At 30.5% G+C, this 17,134-nt stretch overlaps 2 protein-coding genes across 2 annotated transcripts; one reads left to right on the top strand and one right to left on the bottom strand.

Moving 5' to 3' along the window:
• Positions 1-1,998: 1,998 nt before the first annotated feature.
• Positions 1,999-6,269, top strand: LOC103872960 (B3 domain-containing protein REM7). Its single transcript, XM_033273311.1, has 3 exons — positions 1,999-5,591; positions 5,662-5,956; positions 6,036-6,269. Exons 1-3 carry the CDS (start codon positions 5,085-5,087, stop codon positions 6,065-6,067), a joined length of 834 nt encoding a protein of 277 aa, XP_033129202.1. The 5' UTR covers positions 1,999-5,084; the 3' UTR covers positions 6,068-6,269.
• An 853-nt stretch (positions 6,270-7,122) lies between these two features.
• Positions 7,123-8,295, bottom strand: LOC103872896. Its single transcript, XM_009151334.3, has one exon. The coding sequence runs from the start codon at positions 8,076-8,078 to the stop codon at positions 7,350-7,352; it is 729 nt and encodes a 242-aa protein (XP_009149582.1). The 5' UTR covers positions 8,079-8,295; the 3' UTR covers positions 7,123-7,349.
• Positions 8,296-17,134: the final 8,839 nt, after the last annotated feature.

Genomic DNA, 17,134 nt, shown 5'->3' with positions numbered 1-17,134 from the left:
GGCCCCATGTTTGAACACATTCAGAAACTGCAAGATTTGTTTTTAAAGTCGCATGTGATCCAATCCTTTAACTATAAGTTTGAAGTTTTGTGCTTAGAGTTTTTTTTTGAAGCTTATCCAACCGGGATCATATACGGCTAATTTATATACAGGGTATTCATCAATACTATTAAAAGGGAAGAAGTCTAAAAAAATCTACCTATAAAAGTTGTTTGGACCTTTTTATTTAACTCATTACTTTTTGGTCTTACTTTAAATTTATTCTAACAATGTTACCATATATTTCTCTAACAATAATTTAGTCAATTCTTTTATTTATTTAAATCTCACTCATAAATTCTAATCATTTCTATTACTATGGAGGTGATTGGTAGTTGCTGTAGGTGCTGTCCACAGCCCTATTTATTTCTACAGCATCAAATTTAGAGCAATCAAGCTTTATATTTTTTTTTGAAACCACAGCTCTTAAAATAACCTACAGCTATACAAGTGCTCTTCAGAGCCAAATATCCAAAGCATTTTTTTAGTGCTTCAATAAAATTCTACAGCAATAAAATCTAAAGCCACAACAAAAAATCTACAGATTTTTTTCTACAGCAAAATATTTAAATCTACAGCCATTACCAATCGGACCCTATATTTATCATTTTGATTTTTAATCGTAAAAACATTGAAACTAATGTTTTATATTTTCACTTTGGTCATATAATATATGATTTAAAGCAAGATATATTACAAGACATATATGTTTACATTCTAACTTCCTCTTTCGTTTATAATAAATTAATTATATTATATATAAACTTTTCCACTAAAATCTCATATCATATACTAAACTTTCAACCGTCTATAGTTTGATAATATTTTCATATTTAAAAATGATTTTTCTGAATATTCATATTACCTTCACAAAAATGAAAAAATTCATTGGTTCTATTAAAGCTAACCCGACTTCACGATATCAGTATTGATTATTCAAGATTTTGAAAATTATTTGTTTAGATATTATACTTTTATATACTTTTCACTTAAAACGAATCAATACGATTAAAAGGGAAAGAGTTTTAAAAAATCTAATATAAAAAAGTTGTTGGAGTTATGTATAACTATTTATTATTTTTCTGATAATACATTAATCATTCTGAACATACAATATTTTAAATATTTTTAACAGATCTTAATATTATTTCTTATGATACCTTTACTCAGAAAAATATTTCATCAACCATGTTTTTGTACAATAACGTTAAAAATCTATATCAAAAAGTTGTTTGACCTGATATGGACGTAATGTGTCCACATCTGTTCGGGTATTTAAGATCCTAAAAGAATTCGAAATATATAAAAAATCTGAAAAATATCTAAAATACGAAAAGTATTTGAAACTCCAAACAAATACCAAAAAAATTTAAATACCTAAAAATTTAAAATCTTATTCAAAATCTAACACGATGAACTGGAAAATACCCAAAATTTTATCCAAATACCCATTTTTTTTTAATTTGAAAAATTTACCTGAAATCAAAACTCTAATCGTAAACCAAAAACTTAAAAAAAATATCCATAATACCGGAAACATATTCGAAATATCCAAATATACCTAATAAACACATATTTATGATCGGGTCTAGGGTAGGATCCGGACTCAAACAAAGACATGCGGGTTAATAAAACACAATAGGTTATCTTCTCTGGACCTGAACTAACCTATAATTTTGGGTCGGTTTAGCTTATTTTTTTGATCCGGATATAATTCTCATGTCGAAAAGAAACTTACGTAAAAGTGTACATATAAAATCTCAAATAAACTAATTTATAGATTATATAGCTGCTAAAAATTATGTTTTTCAGTATAATAAAATTTTGTATTATAATATAATCCAACAACTCCGCGCTTTCCAAGCGCGGGTCAAAATCTAGTATTTTATTATATACTCCCTCCGTTTTTTAATATAAGTCGTTGTAGAGAAACTTTTTTGTTCCAAATTATATGTCGTTTTCGGTTTTTTATGTAAAATTTATTAGTAATTAATGTTGTATGACCAATGGTAATATATCTTTTATTTTTCTATTGGTTCAATTGTGGTTAGGTAAATAATTAATGATGTTTTTGTTTAGAAAATATAAGAAATTAATGGTTTTTTTAATCTACGTGCATAGATATAAAACGACTTATATAAAAAAACAGAAGGAGTAGTACTTTGGTCAATGGAGGGAACTATTCGAAATTAGTTTGGGGAAATACAAATATATAATTGAAAAAAAAGTATATAACTGAAAGTTAACGTATTCATTGAATCACTCGAATCTCGTGTAGGGTCTCAGCAAGACAAAATCTAATTGAATAAAGGGAGGAAAAAAATTTTAAAAACGTAGGAGAGTTGACTTTCTATCTAACGAGCTGAAGAAGAAAAAAAAAACATGCGGTCCATTTGGTCTTTCGTCTAATGACTTTCTTTACATACCAATTTGTTTGGTGCATACCAACTAATCATACGTTGCAACATAGACCCGTCTCTCTCTGTTAGGGACACACTAACAAAAATTAAGGACCTACTTATATTTTTATATTATTTGTTTCATTGCTGAATTTTATAACATTATAGGCATATTGTTATAGCTACTAATATGATCACGATGATCATTTTAGGGTTATTGCAATTACCCGTGATATAATTTATTTCGATGATATAATAAAACGAAATTTGAAATACATATCATATATGTTGGAAACACAATTCATTCTCATTTGGAAACTTGCGTGCAAACTTCTTCTCTATGCAATAGTCTAGCTGAGTTTTAGAGTAAATTGTTCGAAACATTCAGTAAACTCTCTACAATAAACTGATATATCTCGACCGGCCATCCCCAGTTAGCACAGCTCCCTGAAAATTTGATTATGGCACATCCCCAGTTATCTCACTTTGTAGGTTGGTGACTTCCACTTCACATTCCTTTAATATTTCATTGTTTAATGATTGTTTTATGTCTGTTTCTCTCTTTTAGTATTGCGTACCAACTTTTCAACAATGTATCTTTGTTTTCATACTGTCCTCCGATTGATGGATGATGTATGTCTGTAAAAAAAAAAGGAATATCATTGATATTAAGTTTTTAACCAAAAATAATGATAATCGTACAATTTAACTTTCTTTTCATTAAGACGGGCCTATTGGAACTTTGGAAGTATTACTGAAAATGATCTATATATAACACTGTTATATAGTGTAGTAATATTTAATTGTTGCAAAATAATTATGGATATATTTAATCACATCTTAGCCTCCTTATATATATAGCATGTCACTGTCGAAAAATTGCCGGGCATGGGAGGATTACTATTTTTCAGAGCAGAAAAGTAATATTTTACTCTTAACGTTCACACCAATCTCCAATTCAGCACCCACGATGTTGAAAAAGCGATATCAAACCATATGCATGGTATTACCGTTAATTTCCTTTTACAAAAGTCATGGTCCTACAGTGGAATCTATATGCTATTCACTTCACGTCTTCTTTTGGAATCAGTCAGTGAATATATTTTGTACAGATATTTTTCTTTATACCGCACTCTTTATTTGACGTTTGATTTTAGTTTTTATCATACTGATTATTTATTTAGTGTACGGGTTGCACACGCCAGAACAACTCGACAGTATATTGAAACTTCTAAAAACTTACACTGACTTCTGGATTTTACAGTTAACGTATTATAAATATGCATGCTATGAAAGTTAAGCTTGGACATACATCATATTAAAATACAACTTGTGGGTCAAATTTATAAAATAATTGAGTATAGCTTCGGGGCAAAAAAAATTTAATCTGATCAACTTTAAAATGTTTAATGGAAAACGATCTCATTAATTAATACCACATATCTATATCAAACCCTAAAAACGTCAATTAGTAACTGTTTCATATAACGCTTTTGAATTTATCTAAAATCTATATATTTAAAGAAATGTATCACTTAAAATTCGCTTACAATTTATTTGAACTTTAAGTAGAACAGTAGAGAAGTAAGCAAACAAAAAGGTCTTTTGCAACTTATATACTAATAACTACATGGATTATAATTTAGTTATGAAACACATGGATTATAATTTAGTTTCAACTTTTCGAAAACATATTATGTGTTCCTTGCCTTTTTTGCAGTAAGTTGGTTATTTGGTTGTTGAAAACTTAATTATAGCATATATAAGTAGAGAAGTAAGCAAACTAAAGGACTTCTTCATCAAAAGCCTAGGTGAGAGCATCCACAGCGCCGGGTTCATATAAATCCATAACTGCAGCATTAGAATAAAAAATTAATAAAAGAGTGTGATACTGGGAAAGAGCAGTCCGTAGAGAAGGGCTTAACGGATCGAATCCGTAAGGACGTGGCAGCTTCGTATTGGACCGGTCGAAGAGTAAACGTGCACGAAGAAAAAAAAATGAAATTATTCGCGTAGAAAAGAAAAAAAAAAAGGAAAAGGCGACGGTTTATGCGATTCGATCTCCTCGAGCCATCAAGGTAAATCAATGTCTTTCTACAACGATTTGTGATTTTTATTAGGGTTCTTCTTCTTTATGTTCTTGTGTAGGAATCGGCTGTGAGATTTGAAACGATTTGGGAAATTTTCCGTTTCTAATTAGGGTTTGGTTTTCACTGGAATTGAGGATTTTTGGGTTCTTGTTGATCGATTTCTGTATATCTTCTTCTCTTTTTTTGAAAGAGTGAATCTATTAGGATTTCTAAGCGATTTGGGAGTAAATAATTTGGATAACCGCATGATTATCACTTCTCAACCTTTTAGGTTTGATATGTGTTCGCTTTCATTGGGTTCGTAATATTTTAAATTCCAAATCACAGAGGTGATTATATAAGCTAGTCTTCCTTTTGATCTGAATCTGAAATGCCTTAACTTTGCTTGTCTTACGGATACTTTGGAAGGTTCCTGTCACATGAATTGTTAAGAGGACAGACAAAGAGATTATATGTTTTGCTATATCTAGCTGTTTGACTGTCTTCATGCGCCTTAGTTAATATGTTTGGTTGAATTATCGTGTCTGACTGCTTAGATGATTGCTTCTTATTCCAGATGGGGAATCCGCAAGAACCTCATTTCTTGAAGCCTCTGCTTCCTGGTTTCCACAACGGCGTCGTAAACATACTCTCTCTATTTCTCCTACGTATATGTTCCCATTTTGTGTGTTTGCTTAACTTTGCCAGTATTGACTTGCAGACAATACCACTAAGCTTCTTCTCACAGCACATACAAGGGAAGACGAACGGGAAAAAATGGAAACTAAGATCAGACGCTTCTGATCAAACTTGGAAAGTGATACAAGAAGGCAGGCGACTCACCGAAGGTTGGAAAGATTTCACGACAGCACATGACCTTCGAATCGGTGACATTCTCATCTTCAAACACGAAGGAGACATGGTGTTTCATGTCACTCCGTTTGGTCCGAGCTGTTGTGAGATTCAGTTTACACATCCTCACAGCATCAAGGAAGAAGCCGACGTGGATGATACTCATTCTTTCTCATTCGACTACTGTTTTTTGGCTGAAGTCACTGCTTCAAATATACATGAAGACAAACTGGTAAGTCAATACTCATACGTATAGACCATATTTAGTTAGTCATAGTTACTCATACGTTATGTGTTCGCAGTACCTGCCTGTCGAAGCAACCACTTGTACTGCTTTGAACAAACAATGCAAAGAGATTATACTTGTCAACAAAGAGGGCAATTCATGGACTGGGAGTTTGCGATATAGCGAAGCAGACGACATGTATTACATAAGAAAAGGGTGGAAAAAGTTCTGTGAAGAAAACAATTGCAACATAGGAGACTTGTTTGTCTTCAATGTGGTTAGAGATAGGAACACAACTCCGTTGATGTGTGTATGTCCGGAAAGGAAAGAGTGCGCTGAACTACTCATCAAACACTTGAGCAGAATGAATGGTTAGTCTTCATTAACTTGCTTGTTTTATTTCTTTTACTACATTGCTTCTGCTTTAACTAGTTATGTCTTGTTCTGCAGGTGACATTGCTTCTAGCTCACGGGTGATTTAGGAGTGTTTCCTTTTCGTCTCTATCAGAACTTGTTTCCTTTTCTTTCCTTTTGGTACTACTGCTTATTGTAAACTTGAATTTGGCTATGTATCTCGGAGAAGTTGTTTCCTTTTACCTTAAAACTTGTTTATGTACTTTTCAAAACTTGTTTTTGTTAAACTCCAAGAAGTTCTTTTTAGTCCTCGGTTTTTTTCATTCATAAACTTGTTTCCTCTTGTTCAAAACTTGTATAATTTGATATAGAAACTTAAAAACAGATTAGAAATGTAATAGAAACTTGAAAAAAATTGAAAAAACAAATTATAACTTGTAAATACCACTTTTAAAATTGATTAAAAGATTACAAATGCAATAGAAACTTGAAAACTATTTAAAAAAGCTATTAATAAATATTGTATCTTTCTATTCAATTATGTTCTAAATAAAATTATTTTATTTCAGTTTTAAAAAAAATTAATTTTTAATTACTAAGGATTCCATAACTGAGACTCATCATTGGACTAACATTTTGGATAATGATCCTTAACTATTTAAAAAAAAAATTGTTAAATATTCCTAAGGATTCTTTGGTGAGGCTCACCATTGGAGATGCTCTGACATTGTAATTTAGTTAGATGATTGAATTGATAAATTAAACATTGAATTTAACGAGATATCTTAGGAAATTGGGTATGCGATACCTAACCTAGCATATTTACTTCGATTATAAAATATACTATTAAATCATTTAAATGTAATCATTAATGAATGATTTTGATTTGCTAGCTGATCGACGATATAAAGTCATACCATAACTTATCCTTTAAAATATTATAATCAGTAATATAAAATATTATGAGATTCTTTGAATCCTATAATTGAATAGCACATAATTTCAAAGTTTGAATAACTACATAAGAAACTTGGGAAATATTTAATTAGTAATCTCTCATTGATTGTAGCTTATACCCCACCAAACATGTTCAGCTTAAATAAGTTAAGGCGTTTGATTATACGTTTCACGTAATTTTTTCTACATCCCATCATGCAAGGCAACCCAACCACTTCCGGTCTGATTATAGAAACATCGCCAATCATATTCAATTTGTTTGGTAACATATACGTGACCCAAAATATACAATATTCAAGCAAACAAACAAACAATCAAAGTAGCAAAAAGGAAAAAAGATTATATCATCAGTTTGTAACCACAACAACAAAAAAAACCCTGCAAGAACTATTATGCTTCTAATACTGATTTCAATTATTTTCTGATTTGTTTGTTCCTCGCAAAAATTAAAACCTACACCACCGTGCCTTCGTAGATAGTTGAAAGTTTGAGCCTAAAGGATCGAACCGCCAGCTTTGCTCGTTTAGAAGTATATTTTTTCAAGTTACGTACCGAACCGGACCGGTTATAACCGCTCGAAGCCTTAAACGGAGCCGTTTTATTCAGTAACGGTCTTCCCTTCCGAACCGTCGTCGACTCGCTTGCTTTTCCGTTACCAGCGTTATCGTTAGGCTGAGTCAGCATCATGATCGGAGAGATTCTAACTTTCTTACGCCTGCGAGACTCTTTCCCGACGGAGTTTTGTATCGCGACGCTTGCTTTAACGGCGAGAGCCGCCATGTCCGACGCCGTTAGACGGTTCTGCCGCTTGGAGACTGGAAGAACGAAGTAGATCTGCTCAGCCTGAAGCGGCTCTTCGAGCTTGATCGCCGGTATGAAGTCGTCGTAGAGGAGAGAATCCGAATCGCAGATGAAGTAAGAGGAAGGCCTAGAGGAAGACGACGAAGACGAAGCAGCCGCTGATTCTGCCTCCAGGACCTGAGACGCTAGCACCGGAACATGGTACTCCCGGAGATCGCCGTTAACCGACACGATCTTCACCGTCGGGGGAGAATCGGAGTCTCTCCGGTGAAACGACACGCAGATTCCCATTGCGATTGATGTGAGAAAACTTGAAGAAGAAGTTTGAGACAAAGAAAGATTCACGAATGTAGATACGACGCGTATAACAGAGTTGGTCATAGTCTGCTTATAAATAGAAGAAGGAAGACGAAGACAAGGTGAGTTATCTAAACCGGTTTTATCAATTTGGAATTATTAATCTGGTTACGGTTTGAACCGTTAGATGACACGTACGGTTAGGTCCCCTAGCTTTGTCAGTGGTCTGTCTATAGTAAAAGGACACTTAATAGTACTCCCTCCGTTTCTAAAAAATGTATGTTTTGGAAAAAAAATTTGTTTTAAAAAGATACATTTTTTACTTTTTCAATGTATGATTTTATGAAAAATTGTAAGTTTCAAAAAAATTAGTGGTGTTTATTGAATTTCTATTGGCTTAAAGTTATGGAAAATTGTTATTCACAAAAAACAATGCATATTTAATGAGTTTTCTTAATATATGTGAAAAATCTAGAATATGCATCTTTTAAAAACAGAGGGAGTATATTTTATAAAACTTTAATTACAGTGTGCCTCCCAAGTCATAAGCTAATTAACTTTGCTTTTTGCATGCCCTAATTACTCCCAATTATTTCTCTCTCTTGATGAGTTATTTAGTTTCTATAAATACTCAATATTTATTTCATACAACACGCATTCAAAAATTTACCCACATATACAGATCGTATAAGTAATTATACTATACTTGTGGTCATGTGCTTATGCATAGCAATACCTTCTTATCAGCCTCTTCTTTTGAATTTGATGACTGTTGTTACATTTTTTAAAAATCTATATCGGACCATTTTAATTTCAAGAAAAAACATACAAAATAGAAAAACTAAGTCAGCAATGACGTGGTACGCGTCACGCGACTCCTGGTCGCGTACTCGCTAGTCATAAGAAGTGACCTGAGAAAGTCTGTATTACTGTATATCGCAACTTGCATTTGAATATGTAAACTGTAACGTACGAGCTAACTATACGGCAATTTATTTTACCCATGCAGATCTTTATTTTATTGAAACAGATATCGTAATTTATTTAAATTACTAGTTTCATGCACGTACGAAGTCATCAACACATCATTACAACCTTTGATCTTACTTAAACAATTAAACAAATGTTTCCTTCCCCCACTAAAATATGAGTTTTGCTATTTTTGGTGTATGACTTATTGGTTTTAAACCTTAAAAAAAAGGAAACTTGCAGTGGTAAGGCATAGAATAAGCCCCATCGTTACAAAACTTATGACAGTACGTAATTTATTAACTTAATAAGACCACCTAATACAAAATTTCTAATACACTCATCAATTTATTAGCTGTGCTGCATTAATCTCTCATTTCATTTATTCAAAAAAAAAAAATCTCTCATTTCATTAAACATATATATATTGATTAAACAACCGGCAGTGTGGACAACCACTGAATTTTGGGATACCGTCGAATTCCTGGAGTCTCAAAAATAATATGTTTTTAAATCATCTGATTCGATTTTTACGTAAAAAAAATACTCCGCTTCATTCCTAAAAGATGTATGTTCTGGAAAAAAAAATTGTTTTAAAAAGATACATTTTTTACTTTTTCAATGTATTTTATGAAAAATTGTAAGTTTCAAAAAAATTAATGGTGTTTATTGAATTTCTATTGACTAAAAGTTATGAAAAATTGTTATTCACAAAAAAACAATGCATATTTAATTAGTTTTCTTAATATATATAAAAAGTCTAGAATATGCATCTTTTAAAAACAGAGGGAGTAGGAAATATTTGCCCGACATATGTGTGAGTTATTTGGTATATCACTTCTAGGCTAACCTTAAACAGTTAAACCAAAAGAAAACAGAAAGCTTGCAGTGATAATCCTTAGTAAGCTATTTATCGTACTTTTTCTGTAATCTCCCGATTTGTGGTATATGAAAAGATTTAAGAAAATTTATTTGGTTATCTATGTCACCAAATTGTACTTATTGTTTCTGTCGCACATCCATTTAGAATTCCAGGGTTAAGCGTGTTTGTGCTGAAGTAATAAAAGAATAGAAGACCTATCGGAAAGTGATTCGCGATATCGTGCGAGTGAATCCAAAACATAAGAAAAGATCATGTCGTGATTACATGGTTAATAAAGAAAATTAATTAAGCACTAGCCATTGGAAGGGATAAGACCCAGGAACCGAATAAGCATGCATGGATGGCACATGGAATTAGTCCCGGACAATCGGAGCGTTACATTTTTGTTCAACATGGACCTGCCTAATGTATTTAATATCTCCACTCAACGAGGGAAACTCGAACGGGTCGAAAGCCATATGCTAAAATGAATCAGGCATCACGTGTTCACACGTTGACTTATTCAGTAGACGTTGCTACATATACACAGAGAACTCGTGATTTAAATTGAACATTTTCTAAAACAATTTTGCAGTACTTCAACTTCAACATTTAATATTTGATACATTTTCTGAATGCGACGACCGAGTAACTTGCCAAACTTCGAAGTTTGGAGTTGAACTTACACATACGGTCAAACAAACAATACCGCACATCCTACGACCTACGGTACCATATTCTCATTTTCTTTTTGGTATACAACGCGCCAATAGTAATGGCTTTGACATGTATGTATATTATTATTACTTTAAGGGGGTGGGGTTTTGGGTCAATTTAGTTAGAATTCAGCTCGCTCTTTTCATCGTAATTTTAATTTACTTTAAAATCCTAATTATAGGTTGCCTTTCTATATGGCAACAAAAACTTTTTTTTTGACTAAGCATTCATAAATTATAGCAAGAACACGTTATATTTCCGTGAACACTAAAAAAATGAACAAACAAAAACTTAACCGTCATAACAAAAACTTTGAAAATATATCTTTATCATAGTTTCTGGTGTACAAAATAACAATTGTATTTCATCTTTCAATATCTAAACTAGACATAAACACACAAACTGCAACAAAACCGAAAATTTGATGTTGTCAGTCTGTTCATTTTTAGTGAAGTCTATTAAATCTAGCTATACCAAGACTCTGATCATTTATTTAGTTTGATCCAGTTTTCAGTTCAGTTATGAATTATAATGTTCAACATCCCTAATAGGACTTGTAGAAAATAAAAATAAATTAAACAGATAATAATGTTCTCTTAAATAATGTCATTTATTCTCCGCGATATGAATCGATCATGTGGGACTTTCGTTAGTCTATAGCCCTATATATTGGACATTGGCCAATAATTAGACTTTCAGTAATGTTCAGAGAAATATTGATTGATGTTAAGTAAAACGTACTTATCGTACTCATTTGTCTTCAAACGGTGTTTAATTTTATTTTTGTCGGTGTTTAGTACATTTCTACAATTAGCGAATAAGCATATGAAAATATCCTCAACATATATATAAGATATCAATAAAGATCTAAATATAATAATTTAGCTGCAACTATTAATTACTATAAACCGGACATGAAATCTCTGGTACACAAAATAAAGTTTTAAGTTTCTCATATGACAGATAGAATTTAAGATATGAATTTAAATAAAGAAGATTGATTGTAAGATCCATAAATCTATTTTATTTTGTTCAATATTTGTTTATTTGGAAAGATAGATTGCTTAAATGTGTAACACTGGTATGAACATGTGTGTATGATAATAACTGATTTTACTTGTGTGTCAGTGTGTGAGCCAATACGGTCACACCTGTCCGATGACTAAACGATCATGTTCTCACGTTGTTCCAGCAACTTCGTGTGCATAAAACTATTCACAAGAAATCCACACGAGAGAAGATCGTCTTCACGAATCAAATCGATATGACGAATATGCAGTATTAAAATTCATAATTAGGGGACATAAAATCAATGTGAAACGCGATATGTCGTATAATTAAGTGTCGATGTTCACATGTTTACCCGACCAATTCGAAGTTATTAACAACCATACATCATCGAAACAAATTAAACTATCGCGTGTACAGGACTTGTTCACACGTCTTGTTCCTTTACCAAAAGTATTCCTAATTCTGCCTATATAAATTCGTGATGATACCTCACTCACGTCTTTTCTAAACATGTTCATCATTTTGGAGGAGCCATAAATTGGGCTCATAAGGGCCCATTAATTATCTGGCCCAAATAGGCCAGCAATGGCCTTACGTATGAACTACTAATAAACGATAACTGATTAACTTCATGCATGTCTCGGTCCTCGATCGTGTCTCGTCCTTTGGTTCTTGATTTGTTTATTATCTTCTAATTTTCACCTTAACATCTCAAACACGTCCGTTGTCCTTTCATCCGTTGTAGAAGTCTTGTGTGTTTGTGTTTCCAGCCAATCATATCATCATATGCCTTTTTATGTTAACTTCTTTAAAAATTTATTCCCGCAGATAAAATTTATGGTGAATTTGCTCAATATTTATAACAGAGGAAATATGAGTCTGTTTTTGATGACAAAAAATATAACGATTTTATAGTTATATTCGACGGATGAGACAATTTGCACACAAATATAACTGAAATCTCCCTTTAAACGCGTGCATGTGATCAGACCCGGCTCTGGCCCTGTGCTGGAAGTGCATTTGCACAGGATCCATTACAATTTTTCTAATTTTTAAGTTTAGATTAAGACCCAAAATTTATCAAATTTATTATTTTTTTACATAAAAGAGCCCAATTTCTCTGTTTTTCTTTTAAAAAAAAGACCCTAATATTTTTTCAGCTCAAAACCTAAATTAACATTGAGACGGGCTTGCACGTGATGTTGTTGACACTCCAAAATTAAGATTATACTACATACCATATAGTATAGCCAGTCACAAAAATGAATTAATTAGTTACAAGAATGGATTTCATCTACTATGTGACTATATTATACATGATTATGACATAGCATGAAATACTCGACACAACCACAAACTTTTGTACATATGAAATTATTTCACAGTGTATTAAAGAGGGAGGGAGGGAGAGTTATTAATAAGATCCAGAAAGTGTAAGAATACATATGATATAATCATAAATCATTAATCACTTGAATGTTTCTCTAATAAAATAGAACTTAATAAAAACACTTAAAAAAAATGAAACATATTTATGTTCTATTTTATGTTTCCTATTAAAATATAATAGTGTATCGCGATAGTAACTGTTTATCTTCTCCAAAATTTATCATGTATGTAGCAATCAAAGTGAATTAACAGTTCGTTCATTAACCTCACGTATTGATCATTGCTGCATTCAATTGATATGAACGAAACCACCACCGATCTCCGTTTACCACTATTGTTGGAGCCGTCGTCGTTACTGTTTATACTCAACGACTCTTCTTCATTATTTCATTCTTTAGGTGAGTCATATATGAGTTTGGTTTATTTGTAAATTCTTACCATAACAAACAAACTATCAAAAAAAAAATCATGTGGTTAATGAAACACACGCACATGATAGTTTTGTCATTAATACATAATATATAGACAATATCATAGCCATCAACTTGTTATGTGCATAGACTTAATATTTTCCATGCTATGCACATGTCCCCTAATTTCCCTAAAATTTATTTGGAACTCGTTTCATTTATCACTACAAAAAAACAGTGGCATACTGAGGGAAAAAATCGTCGGTATGTCGTTGGAATAACGCTATTCCGACGACATACCGACGAAAAAAATCCTCGAAAATTCATTTTTCTTCGGAAATCCCTCGGAAATTTCCGACGGAATTCCGAGGAAATGAATTTCCAAGAAAATTCCGAGGACCACAAGTTCGTCGGAAAGTCCTCAGAATATTCCGAGGAAGATGTCGTCGGAATATCCCGAGGGATACATTTCTTCGGAATATTTCCAAAATTAAAAAAAAAATTATAAATTTATTTTTTTAAATTAAAATTCGAAAATATAAAATTAAAATTGAAATAGAAAACATATTTAAAATACAAAAAATAATAAAATAGTTTTTATAAATAAAAAAAATGTTTTATAAATACAAAATTAGTTTTAATAAATATAAATATTTTTATAAATATGAAATCATCTTTTTATAAATACAAAATAGTTTTTATAAATACAAAAAATAATAAAATAGTGTTTATAAATTAAAAAAATGTTTTATAAATACAAAATTAGTTTTAATAAATATAAATATTTTTATAGATATGAAATCATCTTTTTATAAATACAAAATAGTTTTTATAAATACAAAAAATAATAAAATAGTGTTTATAAATCAAAAAGTGTTTTATAAATACAAAATACAAAAAATAATAAAATAGTGTTTATAAGTCAATATATTGACTCGATGTGGTTTATAGACGAACATTTTATATAAATTTATGCAAGCGTTAACGGTAGAAGATGATTCTTATGAAATTGATCGATTGTCTTCGTTTCATCCAAGGAACAAAAAAACTTTTAGTCGACAGAAGCAAATTCTCGGGCCACAAACGTCACTTTACAGACTCGATGTTTGTATTCACTGTTGAAACTAGTTTTTCATGATACGGATGTATCACACATTATACTGTCAATATAAAGGTACACATATATTTCCTGTGGCGCATGAAACGAATTCGGCGTGGCCTATAGAATTAGCTGATATATTTTGTGAATCTCTTAGAAGATAGAAACCCACGGACCATAAATGATCTTAGCACAGAAGAAGATTAAGATATAAGCATCAATACATATCACAAGGTTGTATTTATATGTGTGTGCGTCTGTCTCTATGCTGCAAGCTATCCGTGTCTACCTTTTGTAGTGTGCCCATGTATGAAGGAAGTGGCTAACTAAACATAATCCTGAAAATAATTTTTAAAAATATGATGGGTTAATGGAACTGATACTACAAGACAATATTGCCAACACCGTCTAAGAGTAGTACTTAATTAGTGAGTTCCACGAATAACTGAATAAGAGCCTTAGGGAAATCGTAACTTATCCTTTCTAATTGTTTACAAGGTTTTGCGCTGTTTATTTTCCCTCTCGTCTCTTTTAGGTGTTTTATATTCTATCAAATTTGAACCATACAACTATTTTGGTAGAGGTGAGTAGCATATTTATATGCACTGTGGATATTTCAGCTATCATCATAATGAAGGTATTTAGTTGGGAAAATTCTATGTTTACAACTTTCATGTTACCACTTTTCATCTTTACCACCACTAAAAGGATATTTTCAAAAATATATTCTTTATTAAGTGGCGAAAGATTCTTATACTCATGTTATCTATATATATAATAAATCATTATTTAAATAAATAAAAAAATATTTTTTATGTTTTCGAATTATACATTTTCAAATTCGAACTTTTTATAATTCTTTTTTTTTGAATTTTTTTTGGAATTTTTTTTTTCAATTGTTTTTTTCTTTGAAAATCAAAAATTCTGTTTGAAAATTGCTTATGTGTCATGTTCTCCATAATTTTTGGTATTTGACTTATTATATAATTAAAACAAATTTTATATTAATAATATTATATTGTATTTCATATTACCTAATTGATTATAAATTAATATGATAAATGATCAAAATAAAAAAAAAAATATTTTCTATACTATAAATCTTATACATATTATTTTGTTGTTATCTGAAATAATATTTTATTATAAACATTAAGATATAAAGAAATTATAATTACATATTAATCAATCAAAATATTTTTATAAAATACTTCAAATATATAAGTGCTTTTAAAAGTTAATTATATAATTAAAATGAATTATTATTTTAATAATAATGGATTATATTTTATATTAATAAATTGATTATAAATTAATATGATAAATTATCAAAATTAAAAAAAAATTAAATAAGATAATTTTATATTTTTTTTTGTTGTTATCTGAATCTTTTTTTATTCTTATAAGAGATTAAGACATAGAACAATTTCTAATTAAATATTAATCAATCAAAAACTGATTTTGTTTGTGTGTCGTATTCTCCATGATTTTAGATATTTTTGCTTGATATATAATTTAAAAAAATTGTATATTAATAATAATAGATTATAAGTTATATTAGCTAATTGATTATAAACTAATATGAAAAAATATCAAATAAAAACATATATTTTTAAAAATAAATAAGATAATTATTAAGATATAGAACCATTTATAATTAAATATTAATATATCAAAAATATTGCTAATATATAAGTGCTTTAAAAATTATCACAATAATAAACATATATATTTTGATAGAAATATTTATCATATAAATATATATATATATATATTGATGTTTGATTTAACTTTTTGTTAAATCATTAATAATTATTTATTATATTAGTTTTTGAATTAGTAAGACATAAACCAAAAATTATTCACAAGAAGATAATGCCTGCATGTGCGGACAAAACACCTAGTTTTTTAAGTATTTATTTATATATTTATTAGAATCTTAAATTTCACATTTCAAAAATTCTACCATACTTTTTAACTCTAAACTTTAAGTCTAAATTAGTTAATTTTAGAATATAAATACTTTTATATTTTATTAAAATGAAGTAAAAGTAATTAGTATAAACATGAAAAAATAATGTGAATGTGATATTTGTGGCAATTTATCTATTTAGTTTCAGATATTTGATCAGCTATATCGTGCATCCCTTGTCTATCTTAACTTTAACTTTTGCCAACACTGTTTTCATAACTGTTTATGTCCTACTATCATATTCCATTCCAAAAGTTGCAAAATATCACAAATCGCACGACATGGTGAAGTATAGAAACAGTAAAAATATTAATAAAATACTATCGCAAACCCTTATCTTGACCACTTGTCGTGTCCTTAGCGATCCCATTAATATTGCTTAACGTCTTGGGAGACTGAACAAGATAACTCCCACACAAGGTCTCACGTGGTCCCCTCCTACAAACGTGTCATGGGTTCAGTGGTTTCAATTGACACGTGTCGTTTTCATAATGACTAGGATGTGCAACTAGTTATGAGTCCGACCTTTGGAAAGTCCGAAGTACCCTCACCGGTCGTTGCCTCAGCCGGCCGCAAAACTCTATACTATTCCTTTGACAAAAAATATCGTTAATTTTGAGATAACTAAGAGCTACAATAACGATGGTTTTGCATGTAAATTAATCTAATAAAGAATTTCATCAACATTAAAACGTAATTCATGAAACTTTT

Source organism: Brassica rapa, chromosome A06 (genome assembly GCF_000309985.2).
Source record: "Brassica rapa cultivar Chiifu-401-42 chromosome A06, CAAS_Brap_v3.01, whole genome shotgun sequence".
Lineage (NCBI taxonomy): Eukaryota > Viridiplantae > Streptophyta > Magnoliopsida > Brassicales > Brassicaceae > Brassica > Brassica rapa.
Note: the sequence above shows the minus strand (reverse complement) of the source record. Positions and strands in the feature narration are given on the sequence as shown.